Source organism: Mesitornis unicolor, unplaced genomic scaffold, assembly GCF_000695765.1.
Source record: "Mesitornis unicolor isolate BGI_N332 unplaced genomic scaffold, ASM69576v1 scaffold24224, whole genome shotgun sequence".
Classification (NCBI taxonomy): domain Eukaryota; kingdom Metazoa; phylum Chordata; class Aves; order Mesitornithiformes; family Mesitornithidae; genus Mesitornis; species Mesitornis unicolor.
In genome coordinates, this window is record NW_010181138.1 from 1 (window position 1) to 17,117 (window position 17,117).

General features: G+C 34.6%; 1 protein-coding gene across 1 annotated transcript in view; it reads right to left on the reverse strand.

Moving 5' to 3' along the window:
• Positions 1 to 712: 712 nt before the first annotated feature.
• Positions 713 to 17,117, reverse strand: part of LOC104539737 (A disintegrin and metalloproteinase with thrombospondin motifs 20-like) — a gene marked incomplete at both ends in the record, with an annotated part of 55,215 nt that continues 38,810 nt past the window's right edge. The window contains 16 exon segments of the mRNA XM_010183337.1: positions 713 to 874; positions 1,186 to 1,476; positions 1,688 to 1,852; positions 2,865 to 2,972; positions 4,284 to 4,406; positions 5,153 to 5,317; positions 5,999 to 6,163; positions 6,685 to 6,889; positions 7,604 to 7,730; positions 8,393 to 8,516; positions 8,620 to 8,792; positions 10,044 to 10,139; positions 13,411 to 13,528; positions 14,706 to 14,842; positions 14,939 to 15,120; positions 16,480 to 16,625. Of these exon segments, the coding sequence (XP_010181639.1) occupies positions 713 to 874; positions 1,186 to 1,476; positions 1,688 to 1,852; positions 2,865 to 2,972; positions 4,284 to 4,406; positions 5,153 to 5,317; positions 5,999 to 6,163; positions 6,685 to 6,889; positions 7,604 to 7,730; positions 8,393 to 8,516; positions 8,620 to 8,792; positions 10,044 to 10,139; positions 13,411 to 13,528; positions 14,706 to 14,842; positions 14,939 to 15,120; positions 16,480 to 16,625 (2,487 nt within the window).

The window sequence follows — 17,117 nt, forward strand, 5'->3', positions numbered from 1 at the left end:
GGGGAGGGGAAATAAAAAAGTGACTCAAACAATTTTTCTTCTTTTTGCAACTCTAGCTATTGATATATCAAGAATAAGAAAAGAGGGCAGGAATCACAAGAGGTAAGATTTGAATGAATGTCAAACTAACCAGCTTTAACTCTTTCAGTAGCGTTTCAGCAAGAATGTGTGGTCAAGATATGACATCAGATGGCATGGAGAAACCGTTTTTTGTCCAACAACATGTAATGTTTCATCAAAACATTGTAACCCAGGCACACCTTGCAGATGCACAATCCTATTTTCACACTTCTAACTACAACCCAGTAGATACTGCTACTTGTAGTTATTCTAGTCAGTACTTTTGAAATTTGATGTAAGAAAGTTTCTTTATAGCTTTTTGTGCTCATTTTTTTTCTTAGACTAGTTATTACACTGAGCTATTTCTGCACACAATTCATCTTTTTATAACAGAAAATAATTCAAGATTCAAGATGCTACTGCATCACTCATTTATATGTTGTACACCCTTAGCTTTACACAATACGTACTTCTTATGGGTGTATATTTACACTATACAAGAACAAAGTTTAGATAAACAGGTTGAAACTCATTCTTTTTAAAAAAGTAAAAAACAGCATTCAGTTCCAGTCATCAAAATCAAATAATTATGTTATTGTTTCTAAGCTTATGTGGTAAATACTGTTTTCCTTTGAAAGTGAAATGGTCTTACTTCTCCCCAGTTTCCATAGTTCCATCGTGGGCAGGGTCCAGAATCACAGTGTCTTGACTCTGGAGGTTTTGTTGCCTCATCACAATAACTAGCACTTCTTCCTTCCTCATCTTGACATACTACAACTCGACGGTGAAATCCACCTGCACAAGTACTAGAGCACTACCAAAATATGTAAACATACATATCACCATTGCATAACCAGAAAAATGTAAAATACGTTGGTTATAGCAACTTAAAATTGTAACTTTTTTAATGTTAACTTTCAAAACTGAAATTTGCAAACAAAAATTACTACTATGTCAAAGTATTTTAGAGCTGAAATTGAAAAAGAATTACACATTGAATGCAATGTATTCTTAATAACAATAACAAATGTCCTTCTCTTTTGACCAAATCTGTACTGCAATAACTTGTAGATGTTAATATACGTGAGAGAACAAATTAATAAATTAAAAAAAACCAATTCTTACTGCTCCCCAGGGTCCAGTTCTCCATTGATATCCTCCCACAGAGGGACGGTTCCACTGGTTTATATTGTCTTGTGGATTGTGTATTGGAAGGTAACCTATTTCTGGAAAATGGCTTGGATGGTCACGTGTTTTTGGAATATGATGATAAACTGGTGGACATGGTGGCATATTACAGTCCTGTTCTTTGGGAGGCTGGCCTTCAGGATCACAGTAATTCTCATCGATTTGTTGATGATAGTTGACACAGATAACTTGTCTTGTTATTATTCCACTATCACATGTAACTGTGCACTGACCAAAAATTAACACAACATTTGAGACAGAACATTGATAATCAATAACCAAAGACAAATATATATATATACTTTTGACAATAAGAAACATTCAAGGCATGTAATTTCAATCACACTTGCACAGAATACGAAGGCCTAATTTGTAACCAAAGACTTTGTCCAATAATCTAAATAATCACATTAAAAAATAAATTACAATTAATACTTACAGGGGACCAATTTCCAACTTGCCACTCTCCACATGGGCTAAAGCAGCTTGAAATTTCAGCTGGTCGTGGTAAGTGAGCACAGAAAGATTCATCTGCTATTCCTCCATGAGCATCTCGACAACTCACATAGCGAGCACGATCACCCTTTCCACAGGATGCAGAGCACTGTCAGAGAACAATCCAAGCTCATAGCACTTTAGGAGACCAAAACAAGATCATGCAAGCATCTAAAATACTTACATAGTTTAGTGTCAGTTTGACTTTAGAATTACACACTGAGAACAAGATTTCCATCTCACACTGATAGAGCCATGCACTCAGGAAGGAAACTGAAATATTGCTGGATGGTTTAATCCTTAAGAATTGCCATTGGCTTAGAACTGAATTGCACAGCCTTAATTCTTGTGAAGCAATTCACCATATAGGTAGCATTTCAACTACAATGTGGAATCATCACAGAGTTGCAAAGGCAATATTTTTTATTAAAAATAGACACATTAGAGAGTAACTTCTAGAATATTTCCGTTATTATGTGATGCAATACTTACATCAACTGATATAATAAAACCTTATATTCTCAAGAGGTAAAAACTGATAACCTCAAGGGATTTAACAGACACATCCACATTTTTATAGATAATTTCAAATTTTCACATCACTGTCAAGTAAAACTAATTTTCATCACCATCAAAATCAAAAACTCTTCCATTAAACAAAGATTGTGTAAATAACATTTTTATAATGCTCGTTTTGTGAATTATGCAAAATTAGACCCTTAAAAACCCAAACTGTTCAATATTGGTATTCACACAAAAGATTTAAATAATATTTAAGAATTATATTTTCCTTACTCAGAAACTGAGCAATTATTTAAAAAAAAAACTCACTTCCTTGCACACTCACCTTCACATGAAAGCTATTTTGCTTAGAAACCCAGCTCTTAGAATCCTGGTTTTTTTCCTCTCATTTTCCCTGGCTAGATTTGAAGCACACAGAATTTTCTGGGAGTTTTATCTCCTCCTTAAGAAAAAGGTTCTTTAAAAATATTAGAATTTGTTTAAAATTTATCCCAAGCAGATTTCAGTTTGAAAAAAAATATTAATTAGTGCTTGATGGAAAAATGGGTGAGGATATGGAGTACTGCTTTGGAAGATGTGACTACTATTACATTACATACTGGGGTCCACGATCCGTATCTCCATTGGGTCATCTTCCCCACATGAGCTACAGGAAGTGACGTAGTCCATAATTTTGTGTTTTCTGGACAAGGGGGTAATTCACATTCCTGTGGGGGTGAGAATAAAAAAGCTTTCAAGATACACATTTTAGAAGAACCAACTGTAAAGCAAATGGCTCCCACAGAAATGGATCCTACCATTACAATAAGCCAGCAATAACTAACAAGTAAACACCATCTTCTAACTTTTCTGTAGCATTATTTGAAGGCTTTTCATTGAATTGTTTTGTTTTGTTTCAAATCAAGAGGCAAAGAAAATTTATTTGATGTTACAACTGTATTAGTAATAATCATATTTGCACTTTGAGTAAGGACTGTGTTGGACAACTTGGTGGAGACAAGGGGCATAGGCATTGCCGTGTCCTGTGTCACAGCCACATGCAGTACAGAAGAACTGAGTGAAGACAGAGGCTGTGCTGTCCTGTCCTTTACAACTTCAGCTACTGAGAACACAAAATTGGCAGTTTTGGTCAACAACTGAACAGGTACCACAATTCGAAATGCAATGCATAAGTAGTGTTTTCACACCTAAATGGAAATATATTTATACCAATTACTTGGCTTTTATGTGTTGAAATCTTATTCAAGAAGCCATCAGAGGGGTGGTAACTTGTGACTAGTTTACTCTGGACCATAGAATTCCTTTCTTCCTCTTCTTCTTGAGATAAGAAGCAGAGTATGCCCTCAAGGAGGAATGTGTTTACCAGCTTAGCTGGATATAAATGAGATTTATCAATCTGGCGGTCAGATCAACATATTAATACATAGTACCTAAGGCACCAGTTCCTTTTAGTTAAAGGTAAACACATTGACTGTATTAAAAAAATTTCTTCTGAAAAATGAAAGATTTAAATTAAAGAAAGTAATGAGATAAGTAAACTGAGACAGGAAGAACAGGTAAAGAACTGTATTAATACCATATTGAATCATAATTCATGTCTATAAGGTTTAAAATAGTATTATTTCAACAGCTGAAGATTTATTCAGCCATCTCATTCTTTTAAGAACTATATACAAGCAGAATTTTAGAGAATACCAAGCCAGTTAGGTGCTACTATTAAGCATCATGGCAAGCAGTCTCCTTTTAATATTCTACATGTTGGAGTTTCCCTCTGTCCCACCCTCTCCAAATAATCAAAGGCCTTAGGACTCCTTCAATCATATACCAAATTTTCATACCTCTAATCTCCAAATTACTCTTCTTTTACTTAATTCCTTTGGCCAAATTTGAAGGTCAGGAAAAAAGCGGACAGTTTCATTATTTTTTCTCATTCTAGAACTCAATTCTATTTATTCACATTTATATTTAGGTGCTTTATCTAAAAAGTATGATCCACTGAAAAGTATTTTTTAACTTACTTGGTTATCTCTAGGACGAGTAGCAGCATTGCACTCCCTGTCATCATTCAAAATAACTCTGTATGTCCCAGTAACACATTTGACTGCACGCATCTGGTATCCGCGTCCACATGTTACAGAACACTGTTAAAGTAAATAATTTCACACACTTGAAAGAGTACTATTTATAAGCAAATTTAAATTTTAATTACATTTTCTATTTTAAAACTGTTTCTAGAATAAATAGGAATGACTACTGGGATGGTGTTAACTTTCTCCATGGCAGACCATAACCATAACACACCAATATTCTGGCTACTGCTGAACAGTGCTTGTGCAGGAAAAAGGCTTTCTCTTTCTGTCCCCTTCTACCCCATGCAGTGAGTAGGCTGGAGGTGGGCAGGAGACTGGGAGGGAACACAGCCACAATAACTCACCAAAACTGGTCAAAGCAACAATCCATGCTATATAATGTCATGGTCAGCAATAAAAACTGGGCTAGAAGAAGCAGTGGGGTAGGAGAAAGGGGTAGCTTCCAAATGAATCACTAGCTGCAGATGTAAAATGTATTTCTCTTCAGTACAGAGTCTGACAAGAGCACAGCCATGTTAGATAGCTGAAAACATTATGACACAGATAACTTCCTATCAATGTTGTGGTTCAAGCACAAATAGTGGTAAATACACAGGTCATGAATAGCTGTTACCAGATGGTACAGTGCAAAAATTGCAATGGAAAGCTCTGCTTTAGTGACATGGATTGGTAAATTGCTTGTACAAGCTGTTCCAGCAAGATTTAAGATCCAATTAAAATGTTTAAAAGGTTTTGCTTTGTAATCATTAAATTTTGTGAATTAGGAAACAAGAAGTCAGGAATCCTTGTGTACTCACTGATCCCCAAGGCCCTACTTGCCAAGATGCACATTCATGAAGTTCACACGGTGTTACTGATTTTGGTCTATCATTTGGGTTACAGAAATCATCTCTCAGTTGTTCATCATTAAGTTGGCACTGTACTTGACGATGCTTCATTCCTTTGCCACATGTCACAGGACACTGTAAAATTATTAGAGTAATCAGTTTATAAAGACATGAATCTGCATTAATCTTTTTTATTAGTAATCTGTTGGATTTTAAAGATCACTTATATAACAAAAATATTCCATGAATGTAAGTAATCCAACAAAACTAGTTCTTTTATGAACTCTCTGTTTCTTGTAAACATCAACCCAAATGCTAATACAAAGGAATCACTATTAAGTTTCTAAAGCTACAAATACATGAGAGCAATGTACAGATAATTTCTTTCCATTAGAATAAAGAATACTTTAGTTTAAACTACTGCACAAATCACAGCTTTAACAGGAAAAGTGTTTAAACTATCCATGATTCTTTTATAGCCATTTAATCTATAATAAAACAGATATAATTCTGTTCTTCAGTTGGCTGGGTGGTTCACATTGCTTCATAAAAAAAGAATATATGCATATGACCATAGATAGATTTACTTTAAGTAGCTTTGCTACCTCATTTTAATGTAACAAAATTTCCGAGAAAAATAAATTCTAGGTGTGTTTTTCAGAAGTTCTCATGGCATCTGAGATGTATATCAGCCAGATTCTAGAAATTCAGAATTTTAATTATCGTATGCCTTAAAATAGTCAGAACAAAACACCCAAACACTTAAAGCAGCTTATTTTAATATCGATGACCAGGACCAAAGACGTTTTACATTACCTCACTCCACTCACTAACGGACCAGCTGGGACATAAGAAGTCATTGCAACTCTGTGTTACAACTCTTGGAAGTTCCTGGCATTCTCTGTCAGGAAGATGACGGCCTAAATTGTTCATACAAAAAGCTTCTCTGGTTCTGACACCTCTTTCACAGCTCCTGGAACACTGCAATGTATAGATAATATTATGAAACACAACATGAAAAAAACAGGTCAAAAGACATTATCAGTCTTAAAGGTGGAAAACATTAATGACTGTGTTAGACAAATGTATACTGCATTTAAACCACAGACTGCTAATATGTTCATGTAAGGTAAATTTGGCACTTTAGTAGGTCCAAGATATAATCCTTTAATGAAGTTTAAAGCTGAAATTGTACTTACTCCTTTTTTCCAAAATACTCTCAGAACTAAATTATTATGACTATAAATAAATTATACACCTTTAACCACCAAATCTTCTCTGCTGACTTCCAAAACCCAAGCTGCAAGCAATTTAACTACAGCTTCTTATAAAAGTATGATGAAGTTACTGAAATATAAAGATTGGTATTAGCTCCTCCTAGAACTCTGCATTTGTTGAACATTATTTCTTTCAGTTACTTAAACCAAAAAAATGATATAGAAATAAAAATTTGATATGAATGCTAACCAGAACAAAAATGGTACAATTATATGAATTTGTACCTCTGACCATGCTGTGTAGTGCCAACTTGTTAGCATACAGTCACCATGGCAGGGCTCTCTGGTTGGTGGTTTCTGCTGATCAGCGCAGTACTTATCATCCACTGGAGCACTGAGTCCTTTTGCGTACTTCATGCAGTGGATCTCTACAGACCGATACCCTGGGCCACACTTTGATGTGCAGTCACTTTTGCCAACATTGTGCCACCTACAAGGATAAACTGTTATACAAAGCTAACTATGTTTTAAAAAATAAGACAACGGTGAATAAAGCACTCAGAGAATGTAACAGGAATTGTCATGTGAATACAGATATGCATTTTAAGGAACAGATAAAACTGTAAGATCTCTCTCATCACTGGAATTTTCAAAGCAATATAAAAGAATTTGACTCATAGGCTTAAAAACATCTTTTTCATTTTAAAAGATCTTTTGTCTTAATCTCCTAGGTGACTTTGAAAAATGTAAGCTACAATTCTAACTGTTCATCCTCTGAACATTTCAGTGTGGGCTTTCTTGGAGTGCAAGTAGACAAGTCTGTTTCAAATTAGTTCCAGTTGTGGGTACAATTCTGGTGAAAAATATATTCTGTCCATCAATAAATAGAAGTTTTTTGTGCCAGGATATGCAGAATGGATTCACAATCCTGACAAAAGACTTTGTACTTTATCAATAAAAATTAGAAAAGTACACTAGTTCTGTTTAGAGTCAGAGGTATAAACATAACGTTTAAGCCAATATATTTATATATTGGTTTTATACCAATAGACTTGAGGAAAGGAGGGAGAGACAGGAGGGACAAGGGAGGTATACAGGGGTGGAGGGACAGAGGGTAAAGCAATCTGAATTACTTTGTTTCAATCTCTATCAACAAAAATACGTAAGACCACAGTAGCTCCATCAGTTAGGAACCTCATTTTACCTTAATTCACACTCTGTATTACACTCCTCAAAGACATCAGGCACAGTGGGTATAAGTTCACATCTTTGATCAGACACTACCACATGATCACTTTTACGTATGCACATCATTCTTCTTCTTCGAATACCTTGAAAAGGAACAAAAAAAATAGCAAATAAAGGGCTCTGCTTCTCTAGCACATGAGCATATCTACAGCCTGACTCAAAACCAGAAGAAACTCACCACCACATATCTACAGACATTTCTAGCACCTGCTAATAGGGATATCCATCAAAAAATCTGTGTACGTACACTTCACATATACACCTCATACACATTGTGGTGTTATTTTTATACTGAAATAGCCTGTAGAATAACAGTTAAAAAAATAATAAAATATAACTTTAAATAGCTTCACCTCATGTAGCAGATAATGAAAAAAGACAAATAAACATACATATGAAAGATACTAGACAAATCAGTGACCATCTGGAAATAGGATAACAGAAGTCTAATACATAGCAGTAGATATACAGTATCATTTTATAAGGATGCATTAGACTTGATCCAACTTTTTTTTTTATAAAGCACTCCTATGGCTAAAAAAGAAAGGAATACAGGTGTAGTTTTGAATATACAATTGCATTGGATAATGCCATTCTGTCCATAAAGGTTCTGTGTAGCTAAAGTTTACTGAGAGTGCTGAGTTTCTTCCCTACAAGTAGGGTTGAAAATTCTGAGTACTTAAGAGCAGTCTCTTCCCAAATGTCATCAGGTCTTTGGTTCTGGTGACAAAAGGACTCACTGTACCTTGGCACATCCTGCTGCAGTCTTGCCAGGGTCCGTAAGGATCCCACGTAAACTGATCGCTTCTGTCTTCTATTGGGATATTGAATGAATAACGCACATCAGGGTTGTATAAATTCCCAAAAACCTTAATTGAGATAAAATGATAGCTGTTTTTCAGTGAATTTGAACATAAAATTATGAGCATAATGATCATGTAGCAAATTTTCAAACTTATGAAAAAAGTAAACATGCACCTGTAAGGTTAGCTCTTCTTCGATTTTATCAGTGCTGTTAATTCGTTCTATCGTATTGTTTGAACCACTGTACTCAAAAATGGCTCCTTGTATATTGATTTCTCTTTTTGACATGCTTACAACAAAATTTCCATTCAAGATAAAATTTCCATGTATATCAGATAAAGCTATAAGCAAAATAAAATATTGGAAATAAAGCATGTATTTAAAGATTCTATCAATAAAAACTCTTAATAATATATCTTCTCATCAACACTTAGCTTTATTTTACTCCATGCGTAATACTTCAGAGTTCTATCAAATAGTTTCTAATGCATGAATTCAATCCTAACTATCAGTAACTTTGCCTGAGCAGTTGTCATGGATTTTCTCTGCATTTAACAACACAACTTTAATAATATTTGTTCTGTTGAAGGGTTGGCTGCAGACATCACTTTTAAATTTAGTTACATTCTGCTACTGTAGACGGAAACAATAATTATCTGTATTTCTGGCCTATTCTACAGCCCACATTCTTGTATTTGCTAGAGCGACTTTTACTGAAATGGCTTTTTAAAGTAAATTTTAAAGTAAAAATAAACTATTATGCATTTATAATAACTTATTATAACGACCAATTTACAACAGTAAATACAAATAACAAGTTAAAAAATAAATGTAAAAATAAAGTAAAATTTTTAGTAAAGGCATGCTAATCAGGCATTACTACACTTGAAATGGTAGCTAGTGTCAGGGGGTCAGGGGTGTTTCTGTGTCCTCCCAGACACATGTGCAGTAACAGGGCCACAGGTGGCCAGGAAAATATTTTGAAAACTCTGAAGTTTGCTGAGTAGGATGGTAATGGAAGAAGACACAGAAGGAAAATATGTACCAACATTCTCTCAGGCTCTTCAAATATAATGTAAATACTGTGAAATACCACCACCAGCATTTCTGGTACAATGGGCTTATGAATTCTTTTCCCCTCGCACGCTTGCAAATCTATCAACATAAGAACTTTATACTCAGACATGATAGAAAAAGAGACAACTGCTAAGTTTGCTGAAGGTCAGACTGTTTCATTTATAAACAAAGTGTATGCTTCCAAGATTTAAAACCACAAATACCTGCGTTATTCCCGAGTTCACTTGTGGAGTTTTAATTAACATTGCCACAACAAAGTAAAAACCTGACAAAATGATGCAGTGTGCTATAACTGCTATTCTCTGACAAACAAACACACACATTTAAGAATAAGAAACCTAACATTTCACTCATTTTTCTGAAAACTAGTATCTACAGAGAGACTCAGACAAATGTTGATACAATGTAATTAGATATTTCCTCTGAAGACGTCATCAGACTTCTTGTAAAAGATGTCTACAGCAGAGAAAAAGCAGAAAAACTATCCATCAGTGTTAGACACAGGAGGCTTTTACCAAGGTAGTTGTCATCTTCTGGTTTCCCTGAGTAGCTGTGCTGCTGAATATCAATGTTTGTTGCTCCTTTGGGAATATTTACTACAACATTGTAACCTGCAATGTAATAATTCACAAATTAATTATATACAGAAATAGTCGAATATTAGTAAATATGAACATACATTTAACTAGTTTTATTCACAAAATCCTACAGTGCACTAGTGAATGCTGAAATGCTCTCATGTTTTAGGAAGGAAACGTGAATACCTTCATGCATATTAAATTTCTTTGTTGTTGTTTTTTAGCTTTTTTAATCAGTTGAACTGAAGCTTTATTTTTGCATCTCATTGAAATTCATCTCTGTGTTCAGAAATGTGAATTCAATTCTTTACCATTAACATGAGTTCAATCTACTGAGAAAAATCTCTAGGGAGCAGGATTACTTTATAAAGCATTCAAGTGGTGGGTCTCAGGAAACATCGTGGCTCCCCACAATTTAACAACAAAACTTTTATTCAAGTCTGAATAACTCAACATGAAATATCTCCACTCTCTGTTTATAGAATTGGCTTAGCTTTTCTGTCTCACAAAAGTATTACATGACAGCACTCAAAGAACAAGCCATAAATACTCCAATACTGCAGTGTTACAGGCTGTGTATGGTATAGGTATGCATGTATAGGTATGCATGTATAGGTAGATAAAGCAGATAAACTAGCCATGCTTGATCCACATTCTGCTGCTTAAAATGTCGTTCCAGTGTGCTCCCTGCAATATACAAACGCTTCACAAATGAGTTTCTGCTTCCTGCGTATTAGGTGCATCAAGATCTACTTTCACTTTAGCACTTTCACTCTGCACATAAGCATAGGGTTTAGTTTTTTTTTAAAAAGATGTTTCATACAGATGCTAATCACAAATTCAAAAGGATTCTTATGTCTAAATAAAACTGAGTATGGCAAACATTGGAAACAAATAATAAACACAAAGCATTAATGAAACATTAATATAATCTTTGCTAACTTTTGCACTTATTTTGCTGTGTTTTAACAGTCTTGCTCTGATTTAACTTTAGTTAATTGACTCACCTCTGTGGGTAAAAATTTAAATGGCAATATCCTTTTCAATTTCATAATTCATTAACTTCCCAGTGCTTTTAATCTATTAAAACTATGCCATGCATTTAAATGAACATTTAATATAATCACAGGTACATCACATTTACCAGCTGGGGGCAGCACTGCAATTGCAAATTGGCAAATTGCATGCTCTGGATAAATACAGCTTCCAAAAATAATGGATCAATGCAATCTTTCAAAATATTGGGAAGAAAACCCAAAGACTCTCAAAAAAGCCCCTCATCTCACATGCTCAAGGTCTTGTGGTAATAGAAAGCCAGAAAACAAAATATGAGAGGAAACTATAAACAAAACTGCATAGCATGCTGTCAAGGACACACAGGAGAACAGATCACATATGAAGGCATTGAGAATGACCATTTTCCAGGAAATCCACAGATACTTTAATTTGATGCAATAATAATAGTCAACATAACAATTATGTGTACATAATTAGATTACTGTTTCCTAAATTGGGAGCTAAGTGAATTAGTATTTCAATGTAATGTGTTTCTGATGATTGTTTCACTACTGTTTAAACACCTAATGACAACATTATTACTGTATGAATACAAGCATGTACCACAGGCTGCTACTGTCTAATTCCTAATTCTGCCTTAGTAAAATGACTTGTGTCAGTACAGAAGGGGACCAGATGAAGTTAAAAGAAAAAAATCAGGTGTACCAAATTTGGCATACTTATCTTGTGATCCTAACTCAGAACTTTTTTGTGAAAGACTATTTCCTTAGACAATATTTTCAGTCATTACCCTATGGATGCCATAGGCCATCCATGGACACTGATGTTTTAGTGATCAGCTAGCAACCACCTTTTGTTTGTATTGCTGCACTCCTACTTCAGCATACCCGAGTGATAATCCCAAATGTTTAGCATCTTGTCCAGTAGTGTAGTTAATAACATCTTTTATATGCCATAATTCCAAAAATTCAAACATAATTTAGAACATTCAACTAAGTATAAACCCAAAATTTTCATTTAGAAGCAAGTAAGTCTGTGACAATGCAAAACAGCAGTGACAGACTCAACCATATTTGCATAAATGGCAGTTTCAGTGTCATGATCACTTGTATCAAATAACAATTTGTGACACAATTCATGTGCTTCCCATAAGCAAAAAACCTTTCACAGTAATGGAAAACAAAAGCACTGACAGTCCTTTAGTCAGAATTATCAAAATAATACATGTTTCTCCTTCAGTGTTTTGACCACAATTACAGAAATTGTCTCTACCAGCTGATTGTGTCTTCTTCCAACTTCTCAGGTCAGACACAAGAAAAGTTACGTGTATTTGCATGGGAAGGGTAGCTGTATCCCACCTTTAAGTTTTTTGGTACTTTTTTCTTTGCACAAGTCCTTTCCCAGGAAAAAACTAAAAAGCAATCCAACAGGATACTGAGCATGCTTTCCTCTCCGAATCTGCGGTTCCTTTGTTGCATGAAGATCCTATTTGGCAGCTCTCCAGGTAACATTTGCACTTCACCTGTGGTCTCTCTCAACCAGCGAAGCAGCATGAAGGAGCCTTTAGGAATCTGATGTTAACCTGGAGACTTCTGTCCTTATGTTCTACGCTCTAACTACTTGACTGTCTTCTACACGCATACAATAGTCTCTCCATACCTCCCAGAAAGGACTTCATATAGAAGAACTATTAGTAGCTCTATTAGAGAAACTAAATCAAAGAAATAGAAATTACCAGGGTTTTTCAGAAATTTCTCATTCACTAAACGACAATGAAGAGGAAAGAACATAAACAGCGCAGACCATGTTTTCTGGAAAGAGAAGGTTCACGTTTCACAGGCTATCTTTGTCACTATAAGAAAAAAGAAAGCTCTTCAGCTGCTCACGCCACAGATTTCTTGCTATCTCCTTACACAACCAAAAGGATGTTGAAGTAAGTCCTTCAGCTGCATCATTTCAGATGAGAAAATGCAACGTACAAAGAAGGAAGCATTCTTCCTGTTAAGTACTTTTACCTTCATCATATCTTTTATTCATGTATTTTGATTTGAACTTAGAGCTGACTGATTTTGTTTTTTTTCCCCTTGAATGGGTTACTGTGTCATAGTGTTTGCTTCTGTGTCCTTGAGAGGGCATATGTGACTGAAAATCAGAGATAGTTTTTGTTGACAAAGGTCTTAAAGAACATACACTGAAATCCCACTTCCTCAAATGTAAAAGATAATTTCTACACCACATTGAAATCTGCATGAAGATTTAAAAAGAAACCAAAAACAAACAAACATACCATAATGAGCACTGTTGAAAGTACCTGCAAGAGTCTTACATGAAGAATTATCACCACCACAGATTCCACATTTGTCTCTCCTTGCCTTGGAATTCAAAACGTGATCACAGCCTGCTTGCTACAAAATAATAATAATAATAATAATAATAATAAAAAATTACAATGGCCTTGTATCACTCAGCTCAGTGAAAAACAGTGACAACAAACAATGTAAGCTTCCCACTCTCCCCAAATATTCTTATTTACTGTATATATCTGCTCTTCCTTGGCAATTCATGAAAAACCTTTTATGTTTTTGGGTGCTATGATATAAGTGCAAAACATTATAGTGTTGTTGTACTAAGAATGTACAATCCAAATACCCTTAATGTGTCAAGAGCTGTATAAGAATACATAACAGCACATAAAGATTTCATATACAAAATTAACATAGTGTATAAATTTTAAGTTATATTTACATTTAAAAGTCGTGGAATCCTAAAAGCAGTATGTATGTGCATGTGGTCATCAATTCTTTTAAAGTCTGTCATTACTGCAAAAGAGGCAAAGGACTACATGTAGACTATGCTGGTTAAACTAGCATAAGTACTAATTTTGTTTATGTATCTTCACTTAAACTTCCTTTTGTTTTAAAATTATGATAGACAGGACAATTCTCTGGCACTTCCTCTTGCCTCTTAATTCAACACTACAAAACAGGCTACATTTTCTCCTCATCCTGGATTTGCTCAGTTTCACTGCAACCAGCAAAACAATGTGGGATTGAAAAAAAAAGTCTTGAGTTGTTACAAAACAGCACCTTGCTTCTCCCAACAAAATCTTGTGGCACTTCCATAATTGCTATTAAGCAAAGAATGCTGAAATGATCCCTTTCAAGGGTCAGTTCCTCCTGATTTTTCAATAAAATAATAAATACATAATCTATTTACCCTTGGATTTTCTACTGTTTTACTTCTTTGATAGCTGAAATATGACAGCAATGAACACACAGCATGCTTCTTTCCTCCCTTTATGTCAATTTTGGATCAGTTTCTCTCTCCTAACTTGGACAATATTAACTCTCTCACATATGAGGCTTAATGAGGAAAGACTGTGGGTCTTCAGACTCAACTGTATGTTCTTCACTGAATTGCCTCCATTTCCAGATCTTAAATTTCATAGGGATTAAAATTAATTTAAGTAAATTCAAAACACCTTGCTTTACATATTTTCAGTAGTGGTCATTTGGATTAATATTTAATATCTACCATCTGTTAAAATTTATTTTAGTAATTAATAAGTTTAGATTTAAATACCCTGCATAAGCCTTGAACACAAAGGTCATTGGTTTCTGCTCCGCAGGGAGTACCATCAGCAACTCTGTCCTTCAGCTGATAGTAGGAAGTTGTTCCAGAAACTCGGCAAAAAAGTTTACAGCGATCTTTCATAGCAACTGGAAAGAAAATCCAACAGGTTTCTTGTCTGTTTAAAAACTTTAATTGAAGTAACATTTTTATTTCATTAATTGAAAATAATTATGATTACTTACTACCACTGTACTTTGGAAGCCAGCGAACAGCAGACGTAAGACCGTTGATATTAAAGTGTTTGCCATCAAATTCAGAGCACTGTTGCTCCCGGAAATCTTTTTTGCCTTTTGGACATGCATCTGTATTACATGATCGAAATTTCATCCTGCGGCCAACACAGTACTTTCCTCCATTTCTTGGTCTAACAAAAATTTGTAAATGTAAAACATGCTCAGTTTCTAAAATTGCTGTTTTCCATGAAAAGTGGCTTGAGCCACTGATCCAAAGGGGAAAATCTCACACAGCGTTCTGCTCTGTTTCTGACTTTCACACACACACACTCTTATCTTCTACTGCACTGTGCATACATTTAAATCCAAGTGAAGAAACAAAAAGTCCATGTAAAATACTACTGTTGAAGTAGGTGATAATCCAGCTACTGATGTTTATTAATGTCTATTACATTTTTATTTCTCTTACAGTCATAATTACTTTGCCTGAGAAAAAGCATTCTTAACTTTATTACCTTTAACGATTTTGCCATATTTTTACAGAAGCAGCACCTCCCTCTGTGATTTGAAATTATAATTTTACAAAGTGACAAAGAAAGAAGACAGAGGTAGGAGCTGACACACGCTTTTCTTTAGTCCTAATATCGGTTTCAGTTTGGGGATCAAAAGAACTAAAAAGGGAAAATTGTGAAAAACATCCCATTTACTGTAAAGTCTAAAATACATTCCTAACTGTTATAAACCCTGCTACACAGTAATTCAGTATTAGTAGGTTCTCGGTGAGGAAAAAGATAATAAATCAATGACATCTTGATACTATCAGATACTACAAACTGACAGAGACATATCTAATGGGAATCTAGTCTACCGCCTCTTACTCATTCGAGAAAATAAAGTAACATGGAGTCTTTTGACCGAGATTCATTTATCCCTCTGATAATATCAAGAAGATGTGACTTCCTAGAGAAACCCTGAAGCTACCCAGGCTGCAGCTATGGTTCCTCTTCTGAAGAAGTTAAGGGTCAAGTTCTCATTGACTTTCATCACAGAGAATAAAACCCACATTCAGTCAGTGGAAGTTTCTCATTATAAAGGTAAGTTGTAAATGACTCTGTTATTCCTTGTGGGTGTTACTGGTGGTGGTGGCATGAAAAAGCCTTAAATCAAAGCCAATCGAGTGTTTCACTAAAAAGATTACCAGGGAATATCTATTTCTTTTTGCAGCTTTTACTTCAAAGAAAGCATCTCAATGTTTAAAGAAATCCCCAGCATTTAGAGTAAAACTAGAAAAAAAAATACCCTGCCAAAATAAGTCTTTAGAAATAGCTATAAATATGAATTATATAGTTGAGAGACAAGAGTAATCTAAAAGTTTTTTGCATATTAGAGTCTGCAGACTTATCTGTCTTTGTTCAAACATGGCTGAAACAAGCATTTTCTTTATTGAACTAATTTACACAACCCACAATACCTTCATTTTGTTCTGAACTAATCCATTATGTCACAACACCTTCATCATGCACTAATGTAAATCACAATAAAAAACATACTCTGGTCTATTACACAGCCTGGTGGTGCTCTTGATTCCACCTCCACAGGTTCTTGAACAGGAGCTATAAGGTCCCCATGGTCCCCATTCTCCATCTACAGGACGAGCCTCCATTTCTCTGCTCACACAAATTCCATGGCGGCAGTGCTGTACAGTTGCCAAACAAAATCAGATTTGTAAATCAAGCCAAAGGTTAGTGTATATTTTAAGCATAGAAAAAAAACCCCAAATTTAAGAGCTCACTGTTCTTATCCTGGTCTGGACATTTTCTAAAATGTTCAAATTCTTTTAAGATATCTTACCTAGTAGTAGTATTTTCAAAAATGCTGTCTAGAGTAATTTGCTGTCTATGAAAGCTACTGGATGCTGAACGTATCTTTAGATCTTGTCACTTTATTCAAACAACTATTTCAAAAATTTCAAAATCCTGATCTTTAATTTCTGATATGTTCTATGGCAATAGATGTGAAATATTTTCTATTTTTATTTATTTATATTTTACAATATTTTTATTTACTACTCATTTAACAAATTTACTACTACCATTAAAACAGAATTAATATTTAAAGAAATACGTATTCTTAGCGAAAGATACTACATTGCAATGTTTATTGTGTTACTTTAGATTTTATTCCTGCT